Source organism: Nyctereutes procyonoides, unplaced genomic scaffold (genome assembly GCF_905146905.1).
Source record: "Nyctereutes procyonoides isolate TBG_1078 unplaced genomic scaffold, NYPRO_anot_genome, whole genome shotgun sequence".
NCBI classification, from domain to species: domain Eukaryota; kingdom Metazoa; phylum Chordata; class Mammalia; order Carnivora; family Canidae; genus Nyctereutes; species Nyctereutes procyonoides.
Window position 1 is genome coordinate 39,760,685 of NW_026575146.1, and position 13,327 is coordinate 39,774,011.

General features: G+C 37.8%; 1 protein-coding gene across 5 annotated transcripts in view; it reads left to right on the plus strand.

Annotated features, from left to right (window-relative positions):
• Positions 1-13,327, plus strand: part of TUT7 (terminal uridylyl transferase 7) — a 67,256-nt gene that overhangs the window by 41,062 nt on the left and 12,867 nt on the right. For 4 of the 5 annotated variants that reach the window (XM_055312070.1, XM_055312074.1, XM_055312072.1 and 1 more), the window contains exons 18-28: positions 405-508; positions 1,140-1,229; positions 1,827-1,940; positions 2,115-2,192; positions 2,807-2,984; positions 6,007-6,054; positions 6,138-6,229; positions 7,804-7,919; positions 9,024-9,349; positions 11,434-11,510; positions 11,913-11,976. In XM_055312070.1, the coding sequence (XP_055168045.1) occupies positions 405-508; positions 1,140-1,229; positions 1,827-1,940; positions 2,115-2,192; positions 2,807-2,984; positions 6,007-6,054; positions 6,138-6,229; positions 7,804-7,919; positions 9,024-9,349; positions 11,434-11,510; positions 11,913-11,976 (1,287 nt within the window). The remainder of the gene's footprint in view (positions 1-404; positions 509-1,139; positions 1,230-1,826; positions 1,941-2,114; positions 2,193-2,806; positions 2,985-6,006; positions 6,055-6,137; positions 6,230-7,803; positions 7,920-9,023; positions 9,350-11,433; positions 11,511-11,912; positions 11,977-13,327) is intronic. The other variant, XM_055312075.1, reaches the window with a different exon arrangement.

Genomic DNA, 13,327 nt, shown 5'->3' on the forward strand with positions numbered 1-13,327 from the left:
TGTTTTGAGGATTCAGATGATTATCCCAAAGGCTTTTCTCTGTATTAGATATAGTTGGGTAGAGAGAATAGGAAGGGCCCACATAGCCTAGGCTCTGTAATTGCTTCTTCCGTTCTGGTATTTAGCAGACTGACAGCCCTGTGCACACCCATAATCCAGTGAGTTCCTGGAGGTCAGTGTCTGCCTTGTTCATCCTTGAATTTCAGATGTTGATGTGTTTAACTAATATAAACTTTGCCAGAAGAGTCTTTCCAGATATTTAGTAACAGAATTGAGTAGTTGTAGTGATTGCAGTGAAACATGTCAGAGTTAGGTTTACATCATTTTGTGTTAGAACCTCAACATAAGAGTAGCTGATGGCTCCGGCTGCTGTATTTAATGATACTATCTTATTTCCAATCTAGGTCTGCGAAATATCTTGCCTATTACAACAGCAAAGGTGCCAATTGTAAAGTTCTTCCATTTGAGAAGTGGTCTGGAAGTGGACATCAGTTTGTATAACACACTGGTGAGATTTTTCTCTAGGCTTTTTCTTTAGGGCAGTCGAGGGGAACAAATGTCTCTTAATTTACAAAATCTCAAGCAAAATTAAGCCATTTATTTTATCTTACTCATTCTTTTAATCATTATTTAGAAGTGCTTGCTGGGTGCCTGGCAGTGTTCTGAGACTGGGTATATAAAAAAGAGTTGTTAGTATTTATTTAAAATGAGGTCAGAGTGGCAGGTGCTTTTCGTTTGGCTTGAATTTTAATTTTGGAGTGTATGTCTTTGATCTCACACTTGGATGATTATTTCAGGGCTTTATGGGCTTTCTCTGGACCATAGGTGCATTCAGTTTAAATAATGCCAGGGTGAGGTGGGGGACTCTTAACATCTACTTAGATGGAATTATCTTAATAGCCTTATTTCTAGGAATGTTTAGACTAAGGACATATTAACATGCAAGTCACGAGCTCAGATGTCATTCATAATTCTTATTATCTAAGAAGTTAATGAAGCTCAGTTTGGGGGAAAAATATTAATTTTAGTCTAATTGTCTTCAACCTAAAATGAATTACAGTGTAAACCTTTTCAGAATATTCCAGCCTAAAACTTTTTCTTCTTATTGATAATTTGTAGTGTAATTGTCTTCTTAACAGGCTCTCCATAACACGAGGCTCTTATCTGCTTATTCAGCCATTGATCCCAGAGTGAAATACTTATGCTATACCATGAAAGTATTTACAAAGGTAAGTATGCTTCCTCTTGGGATTCATTGGGAAATTTCAGTCTGTCTTCAAATCTAGTTGAAAACATAAGTCTTTATTTTGTAAAGAACCACAGCCATGTTAAATGCTTCCTTTAGCTATTTTGGGAAGCCGGCCATGGAAGGCTAAAATTTTGTCATCTTAAATTTACCTATGATAATCTGATCTTGCTTGTGGCTGATGGTTGGGATTTTTCTTTTGTTTGATTTCTATGTCCTTTTGTTTGGTCTTATTTGCTTTTGTTGGCATATTTTAGCATTTGAAGATGTAATTTTTATATTAAAGCTCTATAAAAGCACCTTTTTTTTTAAGATTTTTTTTATTTATTTATGAGAGACAGGGGCGGGGTGGGGGGGCAGAGACATAGGCAGAGGGAGAAGCAGGCTCCATGCAGGGAGCGGGATGCAGGACTTGATCCCGGGACTCCAGGATCACGCCCTGGGCTGAAGGCAGGCACTAAACCACTGAGCCACCCAGGGATCCCCCAAGCACCTTATTTTTAGTAATAATAAAATAGCTGCAAATTTACCAGAAAACATTGGTGATCTTCTCTTTGTTCCTTGTTTTCTTTCCCTCTAGATGTGTGATATTGGTGATGCATCTAGAGGCAGCTTATCGTCATATGCATACACGCTTATGGTGCTATATTTTCTCCAGCAGAGGAATCCACCAGTCATTCCTGTCCTTCAAGAGGTATTAGTAAAAGAAATTGTGTTTCTCATCTGTAAAGCTGGGTTGCCTTTGAGCCCTCTTCTTTCTCTAATATTCTGTGGTTCTATAGTTAAATATTTAACTATTTTCCTACAAGTTTTTGTATCAATGCATTAAATTTGTAATCCATACTAATAGTTTAAAAATTAATTTCAGATATACAAAGGTGAAAAGAAACCTGAAATATTTGTTGATGGCTGGAATATTTATTTTTTTGATCAAATAGATGAACTGGTACGTATTTTAAGAGTAAAGATTTTTTTTACATCCTTGACTAAAAGTTAGCTGTACTATGCTGTGGTGTAGTGGTCAACAACTATATTATCATTTGTTATATTTATTTATATTATGATAGTAAAAAACTAGCATATACAGATGTTTCCTTTGAAATTGAAAACATTTTTATTAAGCCAGGTGAGTTTCTAGGGACTGTATCTAGGATTCTTTAATGCCTGTCAATTTCAAATGTTATATAACTTTATTCCAAGTGAATGAATATTTGCAAAGTGGTTTTTAGAGTTTGAAAAAACTTTGAGTTCAAAGATCTATAACCCAGGCATCATCAAGGCTCTTCAAATTTATTTCCAGATTCTTCCACAAACATACATTCTGGGGTTTGACATTTAAAACCCTGAGCTCTCACTATCTCCAACTCACAGGGTAGAGATTAATAAACTCATATAAATGGTATTTTTAAATGTGAAAGAAAAGTTACATAATTATATTTTTATGTATTTAAATTCCAGTTAATTAAAATAAGTCCAAATTTACTCCCTAAGATACAAATGAAGATAGATATTAACACTTTACTATGGAGCATGATATCTCTTGTTCCCTTCTATTTCTAGCCCACCTATTGGCCAGAATATGGGAAAAATACAGAATCTGTTGGGCAGCTATGGTTGGGACTTCTTCGATTCTACACAGAGGAATTTGATTTTAAAGAACATGTTATTAGCATCAGGAGAAAAAGTCTGCTTACAACTTTTAAGAAACAGTGGACCTCAAAATACATTGTTATTGAAGGTACAAATAAAATGAAACTTAAAATCAAATAGAATTATAGAGTTTGAACTATGAGGGCATTGTTCTTCATCCCTGCAGTGCTCTTGCAGAACAGCAGGGAGCCACTGGTTGGGATGTGCCGCATAGCCATCTTGTTACTGTCCACATCAGGACACTTGTCTGTTTCCAGCATAACAGCATAAAGATTTATTTTTAAATGACCAGTGTCCTCCTGTGGGGCCTCTCCAATTCAAAAGTCTTTTGGCCAGGGCACATCTTTGACTTTTGTTGAACACGTACTGGAGAATAAGTTTGCAATAGAGATAGGCAGCTTCAAAAGACTGGAAGTTGTTTTGTTTCGTTTTGTTAAGATTTTGTTTATTTAGTCAGCAGAGATGCAGAAGAGAGAAGCAGAGACATAGGCAGAGGGAGAAGCAGGGTCCCTGTGGGAAGCCTGATGCTGAACTCGATCCCAGGACCCCGGGATCACACCCAGAGCTGAAGGCAAATGCTCAACAACTGAGCCACCCAGGCGTTCCAAAGACTGGAACTTTTATCACTTTTCTGAATGGAGAGTTTGAAGAGGGGCCACTAAGAATGAATTTTCAGGATCCTCACTTGCTATTTATTCATGAAGAAGTTTACCTATAAGTAATTATTTACAATTTTTTACATTTCTTTTGCCCATGCTGAAGCCTTTTCTTCCATTGAATGCAAGGATCCATGGGCCATATATGTTTGTAGTTGATTGTTTATTTTCAATTTGTGAGATTTTAATTTTAGGGACAAAATGGAGTTTAAGTGCTTAAAACTGAACTGAGAAATGGCTTAAAAAGTATTTTATTGACTTTAATCTTTTTATTTTTTAAAAAATATACTAGTTAAATAATGTGTGTTACTTTAGGTTATATTTGCATCATTACTTCTGCCTGTTGGCAATATTAAAATACTCTTGAATATTTATACAATTAAATTCAGATCACTAAGGCTTTAGATAGGGTTTTAACTTTTTAGGATCTCATATGTCAAAAACCTAGAACTTTGTCTCAAACCTTTCTATTATCATAGTGGGTTCTTAAGGTCTCCAGTTGTCCATATTTTGTTTTTAATTTTTGAAGTCTCTTTATCTTTTACTTCTCATTTTTACATTACTTTAAGATGAACCATTAGTAACAGGCTAAATTAGAAAGAAGACTTTAAACCAGCAATTCTAGAATGGAGGAGTTTCAGGGGTGGTGGCCCCAACAGTGTTTGTCCAGTAGCTAAATATTATGATATTTTTGCTGCATTAAGCAAACAACCAGAATTATTTCCACATATACACACATGAAAGACACCAGAAGAAAGCATAGTCAAACCTACCAGGAAGGTAACCTGATAGCAGTTATTAGTGTAGGGTCAAAACTGAGTGAAAGTCTCTGTAACCTGTTAGTGAGTCTGAATCTTGAATGATATGCCCCAGTTATTGTCCATGAAAAGCATAACAGGCAACCAGAAGGATGCCTCTTTTTACTTCTGTACTTCTTTTGTATGTACTGTATATAAGCAGTCTTCCACTTTCTTAATGATCCCCAAGAAAGGTTTTAGGTTTTTTTTTTTTCCTTTGCTTTTCTTCAGTGTTTTTAGGCATTATGGGAAATAATTAAATATCTACACATAATATTCAAAGTATGAATTAATTATGTATGTATATTAAATCATGTATAAAATAGTACTTTAATTTAGAAGTAGTACTTTACCTCCATTTATTTCATGAACAAGTTTTATTCATGAAATTATCTCGAATAATTCTGTGATATCAGCATTTTTTTCATTATTCCTACCACTTTCTGGGTCATCTAATACATAATAATCCAGAACACAACATATATATATATACACACACACACATACATATATGTATATACATACTACATACACACACACTTATCTAAGACTTTGAGATGCGGACATTTAACATCATAATGAAGTCCTTTATGAAGCTTTCACTAAAAACTGAGGTCCCAAGTAGGCATTGGCATTCCATTGGGACAGGTGTGTGTGTCTTAATTTGTCTTATAAGTGTGTTTTATGATCTCCAGGATGACTAAAGGGACCCTTTTTTTTTTAAGATTTTATTTATTTATTCATGAGAGACACAGAAAGAGAGAGAGAGAGAGAGAGAGGCAGAGACACAGACAGAGAGAGAAGCAGGCTCCATTCAAGGAGCCTGACATGGGACTGGATCCCCGGTCTCCAGGATCACACCCTGGGCCAAAGGTGGTGCTAAACTGCTGAGGCACCCGGGCTGCCCTAAAGGGACCCTTAAAACACTTTAGTTAATAGGAACATCCAGTGCTAAAATGTTCTAAATCTATTTATGACCTCTTTATGCTTCCCAAACCAGCACCATTAGATAACACTCCACTAATATGTCTTCTCCAAACAATATTTTGTTGTTCAAAATGAAGCAACTGCTCATAATAGGAAGGAGTCTATATGGATTCAAACATAACACACTTTTTTTGATGGACACTTTGAAGAAAACATTTGACTTATATTTAGGAATATATATTACTTAGCTATATTACATATTTGAAACTCATTTTAAAAAAGCAGTCATTTAATATAGTTAACCCTTGAACAACAAAGGTTTGAACTGCACAGGTCCACTTACATGTGAATTTTTTTTTTTATAAATACAACACTGTAAATTTATTTTCTCTTAATGATTTTCTTAACATTTTCTTTTCTTTAAGCTTACTTTATTGTAAAAAATGCAGTATATAATACATATACAAAATACATATCAACTATGTTATAGGTGAGGCTTCTGGTCAGTAGTATGCTGTTACTAGTTAAGTTTTGGGGAACTCAAAAAGCTATGCATGGATTTTTGACTGTGTGGGGATTTGGTGTTTCTATCCCCCACGTTGTTCAAGGGTCCTGTACTTTTATTAATGATAAAGTATATAACACTTTCTTATATACTCACTTAAATGGGTGAATAGTGGCATTTCCTATTTCATTATCTTTTTTGTTCTCATTAATTTTCTTTACTTAGATCCCTTTGATTTGAATCATAATCTGGGAGCTGGATTATCAAGGAAAAGTAAGTTGCTTTGTTTATAAATGTTAATGTGATCCCTTTTCCTTTTAATCCATCTAATTGGGCACTTACTCTTTTCTTTCTAGTGACAAATTTTATAATGAAAGCATTTATTAATGGTAGAAGAGTATTTGGTATTCCAGTCAAAGGATTTCCAAAAGACTGCCCCTCAAAAATGGTAAGTGTCCATTAGAAATATCAAATATACCCCCCAAAAAAAGGAACTTTATTAAACACCTTAATTTGTACATGTTATGTCAATAATAAATACTCTGAAAGTCTGGTAAGTCTAGCCAAATAAATAATCACAATACAGAGTAATTCCTAAAAACCTTTTTTTATATATATCCCAATTCTGAGGCCATTTTTATCAGGAAAAAAGGGAGAAACAGCCAGAAGTGGAGTTTGGGAAAATCAGTCATTTTGGTGCTGCTGCTTTGCCTTCATCACGTCACGCATGTAGATGGCATTGCTGCTCTACCAACGTTCAGCTCTGTGCAGCCTCTACCAAATCCAACTTGCATATAGCCATGGTTCCTCCACTCTCTTCATGTGAAGTCTAGGTTGTTCCCTCTGCTTGCAGAGTAATACATCTCTAAATGGGACTGGCAGAGAGACTGCTCTGTGAAAGCAAGCTAACTGGTGTCATATAACCTAATACTCAAAATTATTATGGAACTGGACTCATTAAAAACAAAACAAAATTGCACTATAAAAATTTCCTTCAGGGCACTTGGGTGGCTCAGTCCGTTAAGCCTCTGCCTTAGGCTCAGGTCATGATCCCAGGGTCCTAGGATCGAGCCCCATCCACGTCTAGCTCCTTGCTCAGCAAGTAGCCTGCTTCTTCCCCCTCTGCCTGCTGCTCCCTCTGCTTGTGTGTTCTTTCTTTCTCTGTTAAATAAATAAATAAAATCTTTAAAAATAGAATGAATAAATAAATAAATGAAAATTCCCTCAGTGAGAGAAAAGGGGGGATTAGGAACTAGAGAGTTTTCTGTTAAAAAATAAAGTTATTTTTTTTCTACATTAAATTTCTTAATAAAGACTTTAAATGAACTTTAAGTGTATAGGGTGTATATTCAGCATTAGATCACATCTGTGCATCTAGTTTTTGCTGAATATGCAGTAGCTATCTTCTACACCAAGGCTTCTGAAACTTGTTCCAGCAAAATCCACCTTGGGGATTTTGTTTAAAACGCAAATTCTGATCCAGGAGATCTGGGGTGAGGATAATTTCACTGACAAGGAGGCTTCAGTCCAGACATTATCTTTCCTTTCTTCTGGTATAATTTCTCCAGGAGCCACAACAAACAAAGAACAACACATAGCTTCTTTTGTTTTCTCTGTGTAATCTGTGTAATGCAAATCACATTCCTCAGTTTACTGAGTTTTAGCCTTTTCATGTTATGAGAAAGCAAAGCCTTTATTATACCTGGCCTCTGCTTCCCCCAAATCCTGGGGAAGCTGACTCAGGGGTATGTGTGATGCTCTTGTGTAGAAGTGTCCTGGAAAAACAGGCTCTCTTTGTGGGTAGGGTTAAACTGTGGTGTGCATGATGACTAGGAATAAACCATCATGAATTTAGGTAAAACTATCCTGAAGTAAACCTCTTAATGGTTTTAGATTTTGGAATTAAACAGTATAATAATCATTATTAAGAAGAAGGTCTCTGATTGATATCTGGTTAGTTTTTGTGTTTTGATCTCACATTTTAATTGTTCATATTTTTCTATGTTTAAATTGTTCTACTAGGAGTACTTTTTTGATCCAGAAGTGCTAACTGAAGGAGAGTTGGCCCCAAATGATAGATGTTGCCGAATTTGTGGTAAAATTGGACACTTCATGAAGGACTGTCCTATGAGGAGAAAGTAAGTCAGTGTTCAAAAGGGGTGGTTTTGTTTTTACTTTCTTACTGTACCAGTTTTTAAATGAGGTTCTATTGTAACAAAATAAACTTGTGTTAAATCCAGCAGTTCTCAGATAAATGATTTTTCACAACAAAAATGAAGTGGTATGAAACATGCCTTTAAGTGCAGATGACCAGATATCCCTCGGGGGTACAGCTAAAAGTCTTCCAGCCCTGGTCCCCTTTCCTCATTTTGGTCACTGCCCCACTTGGTACTCTGCCATTTGGTCACCATTCTCCAACAGGGATGGAAGAAGAGAAAAGGAAAGTAAAATGGGCTCCTTGAGGACATCACTTCCACCCCCGTATGGAACTGAGCTGTGCCAGACTCATGTACAGCTTATTGCCATATAGGAAGGAGCCTTCACGTGTACGCAGTTTAACCCTTAATATAGTTGCTGTGGTGACCCACTCACTTTGGTCACCATGCTTTCTTCTGGTGATGTTTTTGGCAGGCAGGGCTGGAGGGGCAGTTTGGGTTGCTTACTTGGGACATAATGTTGTTTTGGATGGTGTGGTGGTCTTAATTGGACAATAATACTCTCATCTTAAAACATGCTCTTAAAATAAGGCACCATCTGGAATTTGAGGCTCTTATTTTTAGTACTTTGGTTTTTTGTTCAAGTAATAGTCACCGATCATATAGAACAAAAAAGAAATGTTTTTAACATTTTAAGAATATAAATCTCCTTATAACCCCTGTTTCCTTGTGAACTGAAAGTTCCATGTTTCAAATTTCTAGTGCCTAGTAAAGAATGGGCCACAAAGTTGCAAGAAATCACCCCAAAGATCATTGGAGTTTCATAACATCCATATCATAGTAGGTACTGGACCAAGAAGTTCCACACTGGTTTTGTGGCACTAGAATAGTCGTGAAAATCAAAAAGAAAAACTACCATCTCCCTGAGGTTGCTTCTTGAAAGAGGGGGCAGACTTAAGTTTGTTAAATTCTTGTTTTGCCCTCCGATATCTTCTAGCTCTGGTTATCTCCCAAACCTGGAATGCTCTTAATATCTTACCAGGTTTCTGTTTAGATCTTTCCTACCGGTGTTATATCATCTTCTAGAGTGAGGCGACGGCGTGATCAGGAAGATATCCCGAACCAAAGATACCCTGAGAACAAAGAGAAGAGAAGCAAAGAGGACAAAGAAATTCAGAACAAGTACACAGAGAGGGAGGTGTCGACAAAAGAAGATAAGCCCATGCACTGCACACCTCAGAAAGCCAAGCCAGTGAGGGCAGCTGTTGACCTGGGCAGAGAGAAAATTCTCAGGCCACCAATGGAAAAATGGAAGAGACAGGATGACAAAGACTTAAGAGAAAAACGTTGTTTTATTTGTGGAAGAGAAGGGCACATTAAAAAGGAATGCCCACAGTTTAAAGGCTCTCCAGGTATGGATACCGGTCATACCTCGATGTTTGCACTCACATCTCAAGGGAAATCTCTTTTTTAGAGTTTTAGAGTTCTTTACTACTTCAGTTATATTTATTTCTTTAACAAATTCACTTAAAAAGATTTTGAGAAAGTAAACCCACCCCCTTTAATTCAGACCCTCTTATATGTCTTAAACTTACTCCCAGTTTCATTGAGAGGCTTATGGAAGTCATTCGGTTGACTTTTCTAGGATTATCAGTGAATGGAAAACCCAGTCATCCCCAGTGCCTATAAAATGTAGCCTAAGTGACCAGAAAACAAGCTGCCACTTGAGCTTCACTACTCAGTTTGTGCACTTTTGAAATTGAAGCACTGACTGGCCATGGGGGAGGCATAACTAAATTATCTCAGGACACAAAGCTTTGTATAGTGAGCCATTTGTACTTTTGTTTAAATATATATATATGCACATGCCTAGAAGAAGGACTAGAAGGAATGGTGTTACACAGTTATGGTGGTTCTAACTGCAGAAGAGAATTACGGAGTACGTCATCCTTTTAATAGTTTCCTGCAGCAAGCATGATTATTCTTACAATGAGGCAAAATACATTATCAGTCTATAGTCGAATATCATCCATACATCTCGTCCCTTTGAGTTGTTGGATCTGCATTGACCCCTTCTATTAAATGGATAAAGTGTCCAGTGCAGGCACCTTTTTAACAGATTGTTAAGAGTGAAGGTACCTTGTGTGTATATAAGAAGTTGGATTTATAAAGCAGTTTATACACTCTGACTTTATTTCCCAGAACAAACCTGTGAGAGTGGATGGCATTTGATTGGCATAGAAAAGAAACCGAGGGAAGTCATTTTTTTTTTTTCAGATTAAAGTAGTAACCTCTGCTGTTCCTGTCCTCAGCTGTATATGTGTGCGGACGGTGTAAAAGAGTCAGCACTGATTACAATTCCCTTAAAATACTCTACCGTTCATCATTCCTAGAATACTAGTACCTCTCTTCCATTTTATTATATCATAGCAGCAATAGTGTCTCTTTTTTTTAAAGACAAAATTTTTAGAGCACTTCTTTTTTTTTTTAAAGGAGCTTTATATGGAATGAACTATATTTTTAAATTATTTAATTATTGGTTTTAAAATAGGACTTCAGTGTTTATGGAAGATACAGCTTGCCCTACTTTTAAGGAACTCAGACAAATTTAAATTCAAACTTTTTTTACCCTGACATGGGACATCTACCAGATCTTCTATGATTATAAGAGGAATATAAATTTAAGAGAAATTAAAATAATAGCTAGAGCCAACATTCATGGGAGTGCTTCCTATGATTCAGGCACTATTTTAAGTACTTTACATAGGCAATCTCCTTGGATTTTCTCCCCAGCCCCAAGAGATGGTGGTATTGATCACCCCATTTACAGATGAGGAAACTGGAAACAGTATAGATAAGATGTAATGCAGTTTTACCAAAGTTATTTTTGTAGACCCTTCTGAAGAACTGGTGGTCCATGCTTACTGTAGCATGAAGCACATCATCATTGTGCTCCTCTTTGGTACAGTGCAGCAGTGAGGGGAGGCCCCTGTGTGCCCCCAGCTTGGATCGATTTCTTCCTCCTAGCTGGTAGCAAGTTTTAAGTTGTCTGCTAGTGAAGCTCTCAAAATAGAACAGTGCTGGCAGGCTACAGGGGCAGCAACAAATCAAGAAAAACCAGGGGTATCCTGGGGTTGGAGGAGGTGGTGGGTATTTTCAAGCCTAAGGAAAAGCACTAGAATCTTGGATTCCTCAAAATGCAATATTTACACATTAAACAAGTAGTCACTGTATTCTAAAGGTAAAATAGGAAAAGGGGCAGTTAGAATGTGGTGTGTTTCCTCCAATAACAACTCAAGGAAATCAGTTGCTTCTTCCTATCTAAAAATTATGCTGCCCCATTCCGTTTCTTCAAATGTGTGATTATTTTGTCCACCCAACATACTGAGTGGAGCTTCTGTTCTATCCACAGAAAATTGTTCTGTGAAAGTTTGAAAACAGGGCTACTGCTTTCATTTTAAAGTGAGAAAACAAAAAGTGCTAATTTTTTTCTCAGGTATGTCTAAATCAGATTGTGTATTTGGATCCCCTTCTTCACCTAGCCCCTTGAGACCAACTGGCACATTTGCTCAGGTAAACCTGGCTCACACCTGAGTAGGAAGCCCTTGGGTCATCTGTCTGCTCAGCGAAGCCTTCTGAGTGCTAGCAGCTGTGCGCCAGCACCCCTGTGCCCTGGTCGAGGTGCTGGGCCCCCTGGGCAAGATGCTGGGTGCCCGGTCCTGCCCTCCTTCCCGACTAACCTGCCTGGCTCCTTCCTCTGCCCTCACTGCAGCGTGGGGTGAGGCTTGCTATGCTCTGGATGCCAGGGCATGCTTTGAGGATTCCTCAGTCTCTGTCTTGCTTTTCAATTGACTTGCGAAGTTCTGCCTTCCACATGCCTAGTTTTGGCCCTCCTTGGATATGGTAACAGTTTAAGGCTGTTTTTTCAAATGCTATTCCTTTCAATTTTGTAAACTAGTCTATTTCATTTTTTAGGCAGTGCTTTTACATGAAGACAAAAAGAAACAAAAAACAACTATATTTTTGAGTCCCCAGTCAGGTATGTGGGTTTTTAAAAAAATGATGTGTGTTATTTTATTTACTGTATAGTTTACCACATGCCTTTTGAGATGTTTCTTTTGAGTAAGTGGTTTGAACAGGGACCAGAAGTCAGAATCACTCGGGGAACTTTTAAAAATATAGTTACCCTGTCCCCACCTCTACATCCCAAATCAGATTCTTCAGTGGTTAGGCTTGGGCCTGCATATCTTATAAATGTTCGAAGGTAATTCCTCTACCATCCCTGAGTAGGAACCATAGTCTGACTTTTGTTCCTCTTCCACACTTTTTCTTCCTGCTTTGAAATTGCCACTGTCAGTAGTGTATTCTCATGACACTATTTGCTACGTACCAAAGTAAGGAAAGAAATTGTTGGCCCGAACTCCACTCTCTCCCTCAGCTACATCATTTATTCATTCCTTCAACAAAATAATTATTATGCCCCCACCACCCCTGCCCAGCCCCCAAGTACAGGTTATGAGCCTAAACACTGACCATACAACAGTGAACCAGCAAAGCCCCTTCTCTCATTTACTCTACATTCTTGTCACAGAGATATAGAAGTATATCCTATGGCAACAAGTGCTGAGAAAAACAAACCAGGAAAACACTGATAGGGTAACATTTATGCAAAGAAATCAAGGAAGGGATGAGTCAGGGGAAGGTGGAGTTAGATCATTACAGTAGAATGAAAAACCACTCTTGTCCCCTGGCCTCACTGAGTGGTTTGAGCAGGAAAGAGGGTGGTAGGAGGCAAGGTCAGCGTAGAGGGTCTGGATCCTGAGGTGCTTTGAGCACTGGCGGGGTTGGATTTCTTTCTGTCTGTGAGATGGATAGCTGTTGGAGGGTTTGGAGCAAAGGCAGTATAACCTGAACTCTGTTGCTAAAGCTTCCTTATGGCTGCTATGAGGTGGTGACAGTAGCAACAGACCTGTGAGGAGCCTCCTGCTAGAGTTCAGGGGAAAGCAGTGAGGAACCTGAGGACTGGTTGTGTTCTAGATATTTTGAAGGTGGCGCCAATGTGGTTTGTCACTGGGTTAGATGATGACATAGGACAAAATATGAACTCAAGATGACACAACAGTTTTGGTCTGAGCAACTGGAAGAATAGAAGTGGAATTTCCTGTGTTGATAAAGACTCAGGAAGAGCAGATTTCGGGGAGAAAAGGAGTCCAGTTTTAGCCATTTAGTTTAAGAGACTGCTGGATGTCCAGGTAGACATGCTGGGTAGCCAGTGGGATGTGTAGGCTGAGTGTTTAGAGCAGAGATCCAGGCTGAAGACAGAGATTTGAGTACTTTCAGTGTAAAGATAGTATGTGAAGGCCTGGGGTAGGAGTCAGATCACCTAGCAA